At 46.9% G+C, this 16,599-nt stretch overlaps 1 protein-coding gene across 4 annotated transcripts in view; it reads left to right on the top strand.

The window, feature by feature from the left end:
- The first annotated feature begins 1,382 nt into the window (after positions 1 to 1,382).
- The window catches only part of ARHGAP45 (Rho GTPase activating protein 45), a 66,815-nt gene continuing 51,598 nt past the window's right edge, over positions 1,383 to 16,599 (top strand). Inside the window, exons 1-2 of one of the 4 annotated variants that reach the window (XM_077332063.1) lie at positions 1,383 to 1,700; positions 13,792 to 14,098. In XM_077332063.1, coding sequence (XP_077188178.1) covers positions 1,611 to 1,700; positions 13,792 to 14,098 — 397 coding nt within the window. In that variant the 5' untranslated portion in view covers positions 1,383 to 1,610. Of the gene's footprint in view, positions 1,701 to 2,766; positions 2,826 to 9,447; positions 9,809 to 13,791; positions 14,099 to 16,599 lie in introns of those variants that run through there. The other 3 variants (XM_077332065.1, XM_077332062.1, XM_077332064.1) reach the window with 3 other exon arrangements.

Below are 16,599 nucleotides of genomic sequence, written 5' to 3'. Positions count from 1 at the left end.
TACTGTTACTAGTAATTAAGCCCGCTGCAGGCTGAATGCAGCGGGCGCTAGCGGGGCGAGGGAGTTGCACGGGTCATGGTGGGACAGGTCCGGGAGGTGACGGGCGGCTCGTCCAGTGTCCACCCTCCCCGCAGCGCGGCGTACCATTGCGTTGGCGGAGGAGGAGATGGAGCAGGCGAGGGTGCAGCTGTTGAGGCTTTGGGGCCGTCGGCGACGCGGAAAGGCTGTGCAGAGGCTATGGGCCGAAGGTGGCTGCGGGAGCAGCAGCGTGGTCACGGGCCGAGGCGGCGTGTGGAGCGATGGTGGGTAGCAGGGCGGGCCGGCCCCGGGCATGTGGGCCGGAGCGAGGCGTTCTTCATGCGGGCGGCTGGAGGCGGCGCGAGGACGACGTGTGAATGTGGAGGCAGCTGGAGGCCGGGTGAGGACGACCTGAGCCCTGAGTGGTCGGGCGGGGAGGCACCAATGGTGCGGCTGGAAGAGCAATCTGGTAATGGCGGCGGCTGGGCGCAATCGGCCGAGGTAGAAGGGGGCGGATCGGGAGGCGCTTTGTGCCTCCCGATTAATCAGTCCTGCGCCAAGGGACCAATTGCGAGCCGCTTCACGCCTGCCGATTGGGCCCTCTGATTGTCAGTCTGGAGGAAGGGGCCTATGGGCACCCTTCCTCATCACGGACAGGGCCCGCCTTGGGTGGCCTTACCGAATTATTTAATCCGCTCCGCTAGGAGCAGGTTAAAGATATTGTTATATGGTCACAACTATTAGCTATTAGTTATTATTGTACGGTTATTCACATGTTACAGACTGTTTTATGTATTGTTCTTATGTTCTTATGTAAACATAAGAATGTAAACATAGTAATGTAAATATAGTATATAAATATAATAAATAAATAAATAAATAAATTACATAGAATGTAAATATAGTATATAAATATATAAGAAATAAATAAAATACAAGGAGCTGAATTTAAAATTTGCAATCTGGATATCATTTCTTTCATTTTTCTATTTTATTGGCTTCAAATCCAGGGGGGTGGGTGGGTGGGTATAATAATTCAAGAGAACGACACGGACATTCGCCTTTCAAAGTTGTTGACTTAGAGCATGGCAGAAGGGAGTCAGGTTTGGCTGGAGCAGGAATGAAGCAAAATGAACAAATTAAAGGAGGGAGAAATGAAAGTCTCAGTGGACATCCTTGCATCTGCCGTCCAAAGCCACAAACCCCCCCCCTAAATCCACAGCCTGTCACGGTGTAAGTCGACAAGGAAAAGAAAAGAGGAAATGAATAATGCAGACGGCTCTGGTCAGGTCGCAAACTATCTCCCCCCGCCCCTGCATGCAAACACGTAGTATTCTTTTCCTGTGTAGCGTTGTAGGCCCGTTAGACAAACTCTGCCAGGAAATCAGTTTGTAGTCATGCGTTTGTAGCCCTGGCAGTTGAGCAGCCAGGGAGCGTGCTCGGAAGCATATCGTGGTCGGTGGCTTGATGCGTTTTGGCACATGGAGTGCCTTTCCAGCAGGTCTTGTTGGATGGGAAGGACACGGTGGCTGTCAAAGGATTTCTAGCCTGCAGCCGGGTGTGGAGCTTTTCGCCTTTCCTGTGGGGAAGCAATGTTTTTGCGGAAGAAGCGTGAGTTGATGAAAACACCCTCCATCTCAAAGAAGTGTAGAGCAGGAAGTCCTGTGCCTCAGGCCTCTTTGGTAAGTAACAATGCGCTCCAACATTTCACTGATGAAACCAGTGAGGTGGGCAAGAGCCACTATCATTGCCTGGGCCTCCCCTCCCAACTTCTTTTCTTCCTGGCACCTATGGCACACCTCGCAGGGTCTTCTGCATATTATTAACAGAAGGTTTAACCTTACAGTTGATCTTCTTGGGCACTGACTATAGTCTTTTAGTGGGTCAGCTCACATGGTACTGAGCTTGAATCTAACTTTTCTCAACGAATGTGATCAGCCAGGCTTCTGCCACTTGCCATGGCATGTTATCGTATGCCAGGCTGCGGGCTGGAGTTTTAGTCGTGGCAGGTTGCCCCACTTCTTCCTGCACCCACACGGGGGAGCATTTGGCCCAGTGCATCTCATCTGTCCTGGATTTGTGCTCCTGCACAGGAGCTGGGGCAGTAAATTTCCCAGTGCATAAACAGTCAGTAAGCAGCATTGAGAAAATAAAGATCCCCTCTTTCTCTGGCTTTAAATGTCTCAACTGCAGTAGAATCATAAATCAGCCATTCATCTCCTTTTATCTGAATTTAAAATCCCTTTCTTGCAAGCCTTGATACAGAGATCACATTTAGTTTTGCAGAGGGTACATAGAATATATCAGCTATAGAATAATCCACCAACACTTTATTTAATCTTTTTGACCATTACAATAAATGCTAGGATATCAAAACAAGTAAAATGTTGATCAAAAACACAAGATAAAATGTTAAGAATAGTAAAATCACAATTTAAATAATGATCACTGTAAAGTTATAAACATACTAGCCTTCAAAGCCCATCCATGAGGACAGGCTTTGAAGGGGCTGGGGCAGCCCCCCCCCACCTACCCACCAAAGCCTCACCCACTTGCCCCCTCCCCCAGGAGTCCCTGGCTTTGGCATGGCCCTCGGAGGCTGCTCTGAGGGCCGTGCGGAAGCTTCCCCCGCCCACCCCCCTCCCCCGTGAATCCCCAGCTTTGGCATGACCCTCCCGCCTTGGAAGGCCCACTTTGAGGGCCGTGCTAAAGCCTCCCCTCCCCTGTGAGTGCTAAAGCCTCCCCTCCCCTGCGAGTCCCCGGCTTCGGCACGGCCTACCTGGCATGTCCCGGACAGTCGAATGAAGGTGGGGAGTGTTGTGGGGTGGGGGGGTGTGGGATGGTTGGGGTGTGTGGGTGGGTCGGGAAGTACTGTGCACCTCCCGACTGGTCAGTCTGGGGCCAAGGGGGGCCCCCCATCCTGGATTGAGCCCATCCCCACACCCCTTAGCCTTTTATTTATACAGCAGAACGCGGTTTACAGATGACTAGTATAAAATGCAAAATAGTACATTTTCATATAAAAGTTTTGCACAATTTAATGGTGGAAGTACAAAATTTTGCGGTACGTAGCATGGTTTGGGGGTTCTCATAATGTAAAAGATTCTTTCCTTTTATTTTGCTACTGGGCCTGAGTATCTCTCTAATATACTCCATATTGTTTTGTTGCATGATGTATCATATATGGGGCAGTGGAATAGAAAATACTCCCCTGTTTAAACCTGATTTCTGGGATAGGGACATGGTCTCTGAGGGAGGTGGATTTTTTTATATCAGCCCTCTAGTAATGCTGTAGGCAAGGCTGAACATCTGGCAAGAGTAAAAGCTCTTCTCAATGTACTGTTCTCAAGGTTATATAGATAGGGCTGGAGCTGTTACATAATTGATCCTATTAGATGCTAGAAAACTAGGGGAATTACTTATGTCCTCTTGCTGACCTATATCTTTAATCCTTTGCCTAAAGATGTTTTTGGCATGTTGTTGATTTAGCTTAAGTACTACTTCCCTTGATTCCCCAATGTTTCCATTTTTGATGATCTGCTCCATGATGATCGAAAATTATCTTCAAGAATAAGAGACACCAATGTTGTAGGCTGCTGGTTTCACTTTAGCCATGTTTGAATAGAGAGCATGGTGATTTTATCTACAACTTTCAGCATCCCTGTTTCAAGGTGCCCTAGTGCAGGGGTAGCCAACCTGTGGTCCTCCAGATGTTCATGGACTACAATTCCCATGAGCCCCTGCCAGCAAATGCTGGCAGGGGCTCATGGGAATTGTAGTCCATGAACATCTGGAGGACCACAGTTGGCTACCTGTGCCCTAGTGCATTAGGTACACCATGGGGAAGCTAAAGGATAACCATAAGGAATTGAACCCTCTCTATGAGAGACTTGGTGTCAGGGCTCCAACAGAGGCACCATAAAGTATCTGAGAAAGGGATAACTCCAGAGTCACTGGGACATATTGGCTGCCTTTTCTATGAAAGAATCTGAGTACATTAATGGTTAGGTCAAACTCAGTTACCTATTTGGAATGAGCTTTTCTGCTTCCAGATGATTGAACTTGGTGACCTATTCATTGGTATGCCCATCCGGTTTCCATGTTCTTGGTTTTGGATGCTTACCAAATATCAAAACTTGTTTTGTGGTAATTTACCTCATGATGTTCTTTTGAATAGTATGTTGCGAGCTTCCTTAACATTCTCCTAAGACCTATTGGTGTTCTAAATAGGAGAATGACATAATCTGTATTAAAAAGTATAGGAATGGAGCGGCGAGCCATTATAGGGGGATGAAAATCTCTATCCTGAAAAGTTTGGATTATATCATTTATATAGAAATTAAATGGGGTAGGTGCTAGGATACATCCTTGTTTGACCCCTTTAAAGGCGTTGATAGGATTCATAAGATGTCTTTGGGATCGACATCTCACATTTAGGGTTGTTCCCTGGTATAATGACTTAATGTGTGCCAGTAGCCTGCTGTCAATAGCGGTGCTGTGGAGTTTGTCCAAAAGCTGGGTTCTAGATATTAAATTAAATGCTGCCTTAAAATCACTAAATGCTGCATACAGAGAGGCTGGTCTAGTTAAAGTATATTTCTCAGTAAGATGTTGTATAATCATAAAGTGGTGAATAGTTGAGATTCTCTCCCTGAATCCTGCCTGCTCTACCCCAATCAGCCCTTCTTGATCCAACCAGTACTGCAGTATCTAGCGAGTGCCTTGCATAGAGTTTGCTGGGAACACTGAACAGACTAATTGGCTGATAGTTAGAAAGTCATTTTAAAGAATGGTGTAATTGCTACAGTCTCCCAACTTTTTTCAATTTGACCAGACCTATCAGTGTGTGTGAACAGAGTTGCCAATATTGGTATCTACCACTCCATGTTTTTCTTAAAAAACACAGGTGGAATAACATCTTCTCCTGGTGCTTTGTGGTTTTTCAGATGATTTATAAGTGCCCTAATCTCACTGTGTACCCTAATCTCACACCAATTTAATACAGTTTCACAAACATAGCTGTTCCTTTCAGTTCTACACGACTGATTCACAGAGTTAACACATGTCCTTTTCTCTCTTTGTTTTTGTCAGCTTTCAGCACTTTATACTCAGAAGAGCTGCCTTAACCATTTGAGTCTGATTGCTCTTTGTTTTTCTGTTTTAAGTAACTCCTGAATACATAGCACATGTGACCTCATGTCTTACAATGGAAACAAACAATCTCTCTCTTATTTAACTGCAAAACAGACTTTTGGGATGCTTGAATTTCCTCATCATCACCTTTTAAAGCAGATGTTCAAAAGTATATTCAATTGTGAATTTTTCTCTGCATATTAATTGTGCATATGCCCTTCATAAATTTTAGGTAGAGAGGCAAATGTAATATTTATTATTAATTCATCTTTAAGATCAAGTCAGTTTTCCTTAAGTCAGTCTGCATATTCTAAAAAGAGATTTAAATGTTTACTTAAATCATGTCCCACTCTTAATCTTGTGATCAAAAGCCTTTCATGGAGAAATCTCTGGGACATTAAATAATTACTTGGATATCTTTCTGCTGCCTTTTCCACAATTCTTCGGCTGTTTTCACAGTTAAGTGTAGCCTTGTCTCAGATTCTTATAGAGTCTCAGCTATTATGTGGATAGTCACATAATTATTCATTTTAAACTGTTTATATTCTTGGGCTAATTTGGGAAATTACCCATTAAAGTGTAATCTAGACCTTGCATTCCAAATATTTAGGACTTTAAATTTCCAACTACTGTTGTTAGAATCAGGCTAGCTAAACACACTGACAAGCAACAGAATAAAATCATGGCAGAAATACTTGGGGTTTCTGACAGAGAGGAGAAATCCACTGATAAAAATTATTCATTGAAAACGGGATTTATCTAGAGACAATAGACTCATTTGTATATCTTTATTGTAAGAATATACATTCTTATATTTTATATATCTACTAGTAATCAAGCCCGCTGTAATAAAAATACAGCGGGCACTAGGCAAGGGAGCCCCCGGCAGTCGCAAGCAGCACGGCTGGCAGGGGCTCCCTTGGCCGGCGGGCTAACGTGGTGAGAGGCGCAAAGCGCCTCTCGCCGTGTCAGGCCGCCGGCAAGGGAGCAACTGCGAGCCGTGTGGAGCGCGGCTCGCATTTGTTCCCTTGTCGGCAGGGCGGGAATTGGCCCGGCCGATGGTCGGTCCGGAGGAAGGGGCCAATCGGCACCCTTCCTCATCCTGGACAGAGCCCGCCCTAACTCCTCCCCCTAAGCCCTTACGGCTTTATTTAGTCTGCGGCGCCCGTGGCACCGCGGGCTGTGTTAAGATTGTTGTAAGCCACAGGATAGGTTCTTTTTTCTATATTATATTGCCACTGTGAAGAAAAAGGTTGGTTATTATATGCCGCTTTTTTCTACCTTTTTTCCTCTCCCCACAAGAGACGCCCTGTGAGGTGGGTGAGGCTGAGAGAGCCCTGATATTTCTGCTTGGTCAGAACAGTTTTATCAGTGCCATGGTGAATCCAAGGTCACCCAGCTGGCTGAATGCGGGTGAGGGCAGAATTGAACCCGGCTCATCAGATTAGAAGTCTGCACTCCTAACCACTACACCAAACTGAACCATCCCTTATACTTGTTCTAAGTTCATAAAATCAACAATTCCGTCAGATGACTCTCTAGCCTCTGGTTTAAAACTTCTAAAGAAGGAGAACTCTCCACCTCCCAAGGAAGCCTGTTCTACTGAGGAACTTCTGTAACTGCTAGGAACCTTTACTGGATGTTTAGCTGAAAATTCTTTGGAATTAACTTCAACCCATTGGTTATGGTCTGACTTTTTGGGGCAACAGAAAACAACTCTGTTCCATCTTCTATATATGACAGCCCTTCAAGTATTTGAAGATGGTTAACATATTACCTCTTAGTCATCTTCTCTCCAGGCTAAACAGACCAAGCTCCTTTAACCTTTCCTCATACGACGGTCTCCAAACCCCTCACCATCTTTGTAGATGTAATAGCATCCATACCTCATTTTATCAACTTGACAGTAAAAGGGTCCATACCACATGTTACTAACTTGGTCTAACACTTTCTATCATGGAGACCCAATGTAGCTTACATTGTTCTCCTCTCCTCTATTTTATTCCCACAACTGTGAGGAGGGCCAGGCCGAGATTGTGTGGTTTGTCCAAGATCAAACCGTGAGCTTTGGGGCAGGATGGGGAATCAAACCTGGATCTCCTACCTTCCATTACACCAGTGGTCTCCAACCTTTTTATCACCGGGGACTGGTCAATTTTACTGAGGCCCGGGGGGGGACGTCGCCGCTGCCGCCTAAGCCCCTGCTCCGCTTGCTTTCCCACCGGTGCCCCTGCCTTCCCACCGCCAGCTGGGGGGGGGCTGCCAGCAGTAGCAGCTGTGCAGTGCCACCCCGAGGGGGAGCCCCAGCCATGGCGGGCGCTGGAGAGCACCAAAGGTGAGCCAACGGCGGAGTGGCAGGGCAGTCCCCGAGGCAGCAGCCGGGGAGGAGCCGTGGCCCGGTACCGACTGATCCACGGACTGGAACCAGTCCCCGGACCGGGGGTTGGAGACCACTGCATTACACCACACTGCCTCACTTAATCTGCAAAAATGAAAGGAAGGTTTATCACACAAGAATACAGGGGTGGAAGTTCTAGGCTCTGATTTGGTCTGGTTTTACTCTACTGTATTTCTTTGTACAGTAATTTAACAACTGTCATTTTCATTGTTGCATGTGGGTTAATGCTGAGGATAGTTGTGGCTTAGAAGTGAGTCATGCAGCTGAAAAGACGCGAACAGGTTTCTGTGATAGCAAAATGTCATTGCGTGGTGGCTGGAAAATACAGAGTATGAAATGAATAGTTCAAAAATCCCTTGGTCAGGCTCATGCATGGTCTGTTTTGTTTTGCTCTCTTGCCCTCTGTCTCCCTCTCACCTCTCACCATGAAAGGCTAGTGGAAGGAAATAGAGAAAGAGGAAATGCAAGCAGCTTGTAGTTGCAGTTGCAAACATGAATCAATTGATCGATTTCTTGATTTACAGGTCCTTTTAGAAAAGGCATTCTGTCTCCTTGATTTTTCTGAAGAAGGATTTCCAATCTTCTGTTTCATGCAGGAGGGAATGCTTCTTCTATGGCAGTGTATGCTGGAAGGAATTCCTCTTCTGGAAGGTCGCGCAAGATGGAATGACTCCCTAAAGCAGTGGTCCCCAACCCCCAGTTCACGGACCGGTACAGGTTCGTGGATCAGTCGGAACCGGGCCGCAGCTCCTCCGCGTCCTCCTCCCCAGCTGCTGCCTCGGGGGCTGCCCTGCCACTCTGTCGCCAGCTCACCTTTGGTGCTCTCTAGCAACCCCCATGGCTGGGGCTCCTCCTCCGTGTGGCACTGCACAGCTGCTGCTGGCATGCCCCACAGCGGGCGGCAGGAAGACAGGGGCGCCAGTGGGAAAGCAAGCGGAGCAGGGGCTCAGGCAGCAGCGGTGATGTCCCTTGGCCAAAGACTACCCCCCCACCCAGGTCTTAGTAAAATTGTCCCCAGTGATAAAAAGGTTGGGGACCACTGCTCCAAATGGTAATACAGACAGGAATGTTTCTGTAGAAATACAAGAAGGAGAGACTGCCTCCTCTAATGTGGCACAGGAATACCTTTTCTCAGGTCATGCAACAGTAATGTCAGTAATGTAAAGTAATATAAAGTAATGTAAAGAATATACTATAAAGTAATGTAAAGAATAATATAAAGTAATGTAAAGAATAATATAAAGTAATGTAAAGAATATAAAGAATAATGTAAGATGGAATACTTCTGTAACAGTACATGCAGGGGGGGGGGATGCCTCTTCCAATGAGGCGCACATTGAAAGGGACTCCTTTTTTCAGAGGTCAGATGGAATATCTCTCTGAAAGACAATTCAGGATGGAATGCGTCTGTAACAATACATGTAGGGTGGAATTCTTCCTCTGTGGTGGTGCATGTTGGAAGGAATGCCTCTTTTAGGGTGGTCATGCCGGAGGGAATGCCTCTCTTAATGCTTGTGCAAGATGGAATGCTTTCTTAACAGCACATGCTGTAGGGAATGCCTCACCTATGACGGTGCATGCTAGAAGAATTGCCTCTTGGTTGACTCAGGCACATAATAAATGCACAGGACGCATCAGAACAAAACTTGAGTCCAATAGCACAGGAAGTGTGTGTTCAATTCAGGACCATTGTTTTATTCCCATGCCAATGTATGCCATTTTGAGTTGACAGAGTCGTCAGCTAAATAGCACCCCTGATTAATTGGCTGAGCTTGTTTGAACAGAGAGGCTCCACACCCCGCAACTGGGGGTGGTGCACATTTTTAAAAAGCTCTCAGAGTGTGCTCCAAAAGAGGAAGCAGTTCAGTCAGCCTTCCTTCTGGTTCCGAGACGATTGTGGCTTTTCTTCCCCGCCCTTTTGTAGAAGCGGAGCTGTGGTTTTTGTTTGTAACTTGCAGTCTTTTTAGAAGGCAGTCGGTTGAGGCTGCGGCCTTCACTCCCCCGTCCTCCAGTTTTGGAAGCTGCCAGACCCACCTATGCAGTGAGGAGTGGGCTTCTGAGGGATGCTGGCCAAGCGTGCCAACAAGAACCACAACCCCTACTCTCTCAGTATGAGAAGGAAAGTTTCGAAAGCTGGCGGGCACGTCCTGGATTCCGTCGCCAACAGAGCCAGCGTGTGGCTTAAGGTAGTACCACCGTCGACTGGGCCCCGGGGATGTGCCAGGTGCTGCACAGAATATGAAAGGGAGAGTTAGTGCGGTAGGTTGTGAGAGGGTGTGATAGGACCAGAGCCTGGCATACAGAAGGTGCCAGGTTCAACCTCTAGTATCTCCAGGGACAAGGAGTAGGGAAATACTCAGCCTGAGGCCCACAATAAGCTGTACGTGGCTGTGTAGTCCATGGTCCGTAGGCCTACATCACAGAAAATGTGTGAAACAATTTTGTTCAGTGCAGCTCCATTACCTGCACTGAAAGCCCATCTGGAATCATTCAGCTTTGCATTGTTTATGGAAAGCTGGTCTTGGAAAAGGTCCCTCTCTACTTGAGACCTGACAGTCCTCAGCTCAGTCCTTGAGTCTCCAACACGAGGATGAATCTCAGGCACAGGGAAGCACCCAAGCAAACAACTTGAGGGCCTTGCTGTAAGGGTTGGCCCCATGAGTGCAGAATAAATAACAGAGGTGCAAGAACTTAAACATTCTAATCAGGGTGTAAACTGCACAGAGCTTTTATTCCAACCCCAGATTGATTCAGTCCCTGCCCTCTACACAGAATGCGATTTCCTTTTGGATTTTGGGAGATTTTAATTTTCCTTCTTTATTGTGCGATATCTCAGACTGCTTTTAAGCCTGAATATCCATTTGGGGAAAAAAAAGCTCCATGGTAGAGAACCTCTGATAGGCTACACCTGGTCATGGGACACGCTTGCCTTAAAGGAGAAGCCCCTAATTTCTCTCAACTTCTGTTGGTCCTGGATTTTTCCTCCCTCCTCTGCCTTTTTTGATCCTCTCCCCCTCCCCTCCAAGAAAAGAAAGAGGCTCCCTGCCTGACTCCTCTCCCCCCCTTCAAGAAAAGAAAGAAAGAGGCTTGGCTCCCCCCCCTTCTGAGCCTCCCTAACCATGTGCAGAAGACTTTCCTGTTTCAATGGGGAGGGGGGGGGACGGAAGAATCGAGTTCAAAGCGATCTGAATTCAACAGGATTGACAATGGAATAAAGAAAGTAAGTGCAGACTCTGCCCAGGGTTGCCAACTCCACGTTGGGAAATTCCCCGAGATTTGGGCATGAGGCCTGGGGGGTTGGACAGGGCATCCCCCCTCTCAGTGAAGGTTCATGCCATAGTATTCACCCTCCAGAGCAACCAATTTCTTCAGGGCACTGATCTCTGTTTTCTAGAGATCATTTGTAATCCCAGAAGATCTCCAGCCATTACTTGGTGTAGGCTTGCTAGCCTACGGGCAGTAACTGGTAATTGCCCACAAATACAGCTGATCGCCAGGCAACAGAGATCAGTCCCTCTGCTGAAAATGGCTGCCTTGGAGGTGGGGTGGGGGGACTCTATGGCATTGTACCCTACTAAGATCCTTGTCCTCCCAAGGCCTGTGCCCCAGATCTCCAACCAGAATCTGGCAAGCCTTCCTCCTTCCTCCCCTGTTGGGGCAACCCTAGTTGGGACAGAACCCCCACAAGTGCAAAAAGGCAGGGTCACTTGAGACATCATGAGAGAGAACTGGAAGCAGGTTCAAAGGATTCCCAGAACATATAAGGGTTTGAGTGAGACCTGTTTGAGTGGTGGGCGTATTCGCGAATGCTCTGTGGGACCCGATGCCTCCTGGCGGCTCATTAATGACTCTCCGGACCGACTGGCAGTCCCACCTATGGATGCTATTGATGAGATCGCTCCACAATGGCCTCTCTGCCCTTGCCTCAAACTGGCTCTATGGTACACCATGGAGTTTGGGCTAGATAGTCATCTGACAGAAATGCTGATTTTTATGAACGTAGGCAGATTATGAGTGGGTGGGCAGGAAGGGATGTGCCAGTGTTTGTCTCTTGTGGCCCTTCCTTGCATGCCCAAGGAAATGCCAATTGCTTCTGTGGGATGGTAGGTGAATTTCCTCCAGGCCAGGCTGAATTCGGAGATTTTTTTTTGGGGGGGGGAATCACTTGGGCATGAAATTGGGGTCACTATGGGTGCGCAGGTATTTGGGGGTTCCTGCATTGTGCCAGGGGGTTGGACCAGATGACCCTGGAGGTCCCTTCCAACTCTAGGATTCTATGATTCTATGAGAGGAAGTGAGACACCTATTACTATTATTACTATTACTATTACTATTATTAGATTTGTTACCCGCTGCTATCAATGAACAGTCTCATGGTGAGTTACAGAATAAACCCTCCCACATAAAATAATCATATAACCCCATTAAAATATAACACAAACCCTGGCAGAGAAAAACAACAACTTCCTACCCGACAACTACTAGAGTAAGTGTGGAGGAAAATTCGCAGTGAGGCTACAAGAACATCCTTTCACATTGTTTAACGTCTACATGCACCCTCTGTTTTGGGTGGTTCGGAATGTTGGGCTGTGAATGAATGAATGAATGAATGAATGAATGAATGAATGGATGGATGGATGGATGGATGGATGGATGGATGGATGGATGAATGAATGAATGAATGAATGGATGGATGGATGGATGGATGGATGGATGGATGGATGGATGGATCGATCGATCGATCAGTCGTTCGATCGAGCGATCGATCAGTCAATAAACAAACAGTTGTATTTGCCATGGTGTTTTCTCTTATATTGTTGTTGAAACCAGTTCCTGTGGCTGCCTATATTTGTTCGCTTGGCCTCAGTGGGACCTGGCAATCTCCCGGAATTACAACTGGTCTCCAGACTACAGAGAACATGAATGGCAGCAACTATATGTATAGCATCAAAAATGCAACAAAAACCTTCAAGCACATTAAAATCTACAATGCCAAAATAATTCCTCAGATTCTTTATGGAATACCAATATGGATGGACGCATTTAATAATAAATTAGAAAACATCCGATCTTTCTTTTTCAGAAATTTACTAGGAGTAACTGTGTGGCAAATCATACACTTGTTGCAGAACTTGGCCAACAGAGTCTAGAAGCCCGGGCTTGGTTTCAGTCCTTTAAATAATGGTTAAAAATTCATTTCCATGTTCAAATGGGTAGTTAGTTAATTAATCTTTTGAGTGACCCTTATTCTTTCAGCTGGCTGGGCAATATGTCACAGAAACTTCAAATTATGGGTTTGGACATCTCAACCCTTAGCATGCAAGATGAAAGGACTATACTAAAACTAATATCACAGAGACTAGGGCCTAGTCTGCACACAATAGATAATGCACTTTCAATACACTTTAGAAGTAGATTTTCCTGTTCTGCACTGGAAAATCCAGCTGCCAAAGCACATTGAAAGTGCATTATCCTTTGTTTGCAGACTATGCCTAGAAGATCAGGATGCCCAGATTCTGGGCTCCTCTAACAACTGTGTATGTTCTCCCGCTTCTGGGATATTCTCTTAACATACAAATCCATGCCCATGTATTTTGGAGACACTCCAGTTTGGAGACACTCCAGTTAAGAAGAGCATTTCTAGTAGCTCGCTTAAACATCTTTCCCTCAAATGTCACCGGAGGTAGATTTTTGAAGATCCCTCCTCAGGAGAGATACTGTTTCCATGGATGTAGTGTCCCTGACACATTGTGTCATACACTTCTGGTGCATCCTAAGTTTGAAGTATATCATTGCCCATTAGCTAATTATCTGAAGAAATTGAAATTCAGTTGTGTTAATGAGAAACATTGGATTAAAATGATACTAAATGTGAGGGACTCAGCAACCATTATAAAAGTAATAAAGTTTTTACTGGCAATTTGAAATGAAAATTTTTACGATAGATTTTACATCTGGAACTGTTTGAAATTTTCATTTTATGCTTTGCAATTTTACGCTAATAAAGGTACTCTGAATCTATGTAAGGCTTGAGGAGGTCAGTTTCCATGTACCTGAGGAAGAGGACATGACCACCTACGGTTATACCCAGAATTCAACTCTGTGGTCTCCATGGTGCCACAGTACTCAAACTTTGTCTGGCTGCTGCAGACCGACACGGCTGCCCACCTAAACTTTCTCCAACCCCTGTATCTGTTCTGCCTCTGAGCCATAGCCCTATGGATGTGTTTTGGTTCTCCCAGGAGCTGCCGCGCCGAGATGGCCAGGAGATGTCAGCTTCCAGCTTGGTGGACCTGTCTGTCTCAGCCACCACCACCACACTCAAGCGACCCACCAGCCTCAGCCGTCATGCCAGCGCGACCGGCTTTCCGCTGTCTCCAGCGGTCCCCCGGGGCATTGCCAAGGCTCCCAAGCCCCTCGTCTTGCCAAGCCCCGGAGAGAGCTATGAAGAGGCCTTTCTAGAAGCAGAGGACATTGATCATCTCCTGGATGACGTGGCCCACTTTGCCGATGGCTTGGGGAAACTGCGGGACGTAATGCTTCAGGATGGTGAGTAACTGAGGGCACCTCTTCTAAGTGCTCCTCTCTCAGCCAGGAATCTCTGGCATTCCTTCAAAGGCTTTCCCCAAGGGCCTGGTAGGGTTGCCAGCTCTGGATTGTGAAGGACTTGGAGATTGAGGGGATGGAACCTGGGGAGGGAGAGGTTTGGGGACAGGAGGGTCTTCAGCAAGGTATACTGCAACAGAATCCATTATCCAAAGCAGCCATCTGTTCAAGGGGAAGTGATGTTGGTTGTCTGGAGATCAACTGTAATAGTGGGAGGTCTCCAGGCCCTGCCTGGAGGTTGGCAAATCTAGTGATTGGGTGGAGGCTGCTCTGGGAGCTTTATAGGAGGTGATAATGCAGGATTGGCTGGCTAAGATCACCTGCTTTCCAGGACCCGGACGATTCCGGGATCTGCTGATGTTCTCCAGTGAGTTCCTTACGTTTCCATTCTTTAGCATCCCATGAAACCCAGAGACATCAGCAGGACGGGTGTTGGGTTGTACACATCGCCGGGCAGCTGCTGAGGCCTGTGGCCATGGGAGGGTAGCCTGTGATCTGGGACCTGCCTATCTGAGGGACCCTCTCTCTGAATACATCCCCCAGGGAACTGTTTGCTCAGCAAATTCCAACTTGTTGTTGATCTCTGGCCCCAGAGGGATATGCTTGGCCTCACCCAGGGCCTGGGTCTTTTCAGCCCTGGCTCCAGGCCAGCTATGAAATTAATTCTAAAGACATTCCGTCAAAATATCTGGAGGAAGTTCCTGACCGTTAGAGCAGTTTCTCAGTGGAACAGGCTTCCTCGGAAGGGGGTGGGTTCTCCATCTTTGGAAATTTTAAAACAGAGGCTAGATAGCCGTTTGATGGAGAGGCTGATTCTATGAAGGCAAAGGGGTGGCAGGTTACAGTAGATGAGCAATAGGGATGTAAGTGTCCTGCATAGTGCAGGGGTTTGGACTAGATGACCCAGGAGGTCCCTTCCAACTCTATGATTCTATGATTCAGACTGACGGAATGAGCTGCCACCTGAAGTTTGTGCACTGACAGAGCCCCTAAAGTTCTAGAGGGCTTGCAAGACAGCATTCTTCCACCCGGACCACCGCTATCATTAGACTGGTTGGACTCCCTGGTTGGACTCCTGCCACCCTCTAACTGTGCCTAATAATTCATAACCTTTTAACTGCCAGGCACAATAGGGATCGTTTTTTTTTTTTTTTGGAGCAAAGACAGTTGACAGGATTTTAATGTCATTTAACTGTATGGGGTTTTAACCTGGGCTGATTCTGCACTTACTTTGTTTATTGTGTGGTGGATCCTGCTGAATTTGAGCTCCGGTCTTCTTCTATCCCCCCCCCCCAATGAAACAGAAAAGTGTTCTGCATGTGATTAGGGAAGCTCAGAAGGGGGGGAGCCAAGTGCAGCAGGAGCTTCTTTCTTTTCTTGAAGGTGGGAGGGAGAGATGATTGGAGACAGCAGAGGAGGGGGAATAAATTCAAGAGGAAAAGCTCTTGGAACCTGGAATGAGGAAGCCTTTGAACTGACGCCATGGCCAATCAGGGCTTTTCTATAGCGTTGGAGGCCCGGCAACAAGTTATTTCGGGAAAGCAGACAGCTGCACGCTTACTCATGCTGATTTTTCAAATATCAAGGGTTATATCCACTCCAAGATATCACGGGGAAAAGGTAGCGTCACTCTGGATCAATCCTGCTTGTTGCAGAGGGAAAATTTAGATCTCCCAAAATCAAAATGGAAATTGCATTCGGTGTAGATTTCAGGAACTGAAACGACCTGGAATTGGAATCTAAGCTCCGTGTAGATTCAGCCCAGTTGTTGTGAGTTGCCCTGAGACTGCAGGAAAGGGGTGGCCTATGAATCAAAATATAAATAAACACACAAACTGTGCAGTAGCTGTGACTGCAGCCAGTCTCTCTGGGTGGTGGTAGGTGGGGGATTCACCATGCCTCCTCCCTCTGTTGTCAGGAACACTCCTAATAAGAACTGTTGGATGTCTCCGGTTTCCATCCCCTCACTTGTCTAGGCAGGCAGTGGTGGCTGCTGAGAACAGCATTAGATCCCAACCAGCTCAAGAACAGGCATGTTCACGTGAAGTTGCAGTCTCTCTGTAGGTTGGATCCCATCACTTTTTGTGCTGGTGGAAAAGGCAGCAGGGGTCTTCTTTGACCACTGATAAGGTCTTTGCTGCCGATCGTGAGATCTGTGCAGACAACAGCCAAAACGTGTTCCATGACTCTCTGCCTTACGTTCACAACAATCCTGTGAAGTAGGCTAGGCTGCAAAAGAGATGGGATAGTGGAAAGAATGGGAGAGCTGCTCTTTTTCCCGGCCTGTGCAATTGGCTACTTTAAAAAGTGGGAGTTAGATTTGTACCCAGCTCAGCAGCACCAGGGGAGTGGGAAAGCTGTTTGTAAATGACTGGAGGTGGTTAAAACCCCAGAATTACTGTGAGATGAAAGTCAGCATAGCCCCTCAAGAAACCTGCCCCTTA

The sequence above is a fragment of the Paroedura picta genome, chromosome 4 (assembly GCF_049243985.1).
Source record: "Paroedura picta isolate Pp20150507F chromosome 4, Ppicta_v3.0, whole genome shotgun sequence".
NCBI classification, from domain to species: domain Eukaryota; kingdom Metazoa; phylum Chordata; class Lepidosauria; order Squamata; family Gekkonidae; genus Paroedura; species Paroedura picta.
Note: the sequence above shows the minus strand (reverse complement) of the source record. Positions and strands in the feature narration are given on the sequence as shown.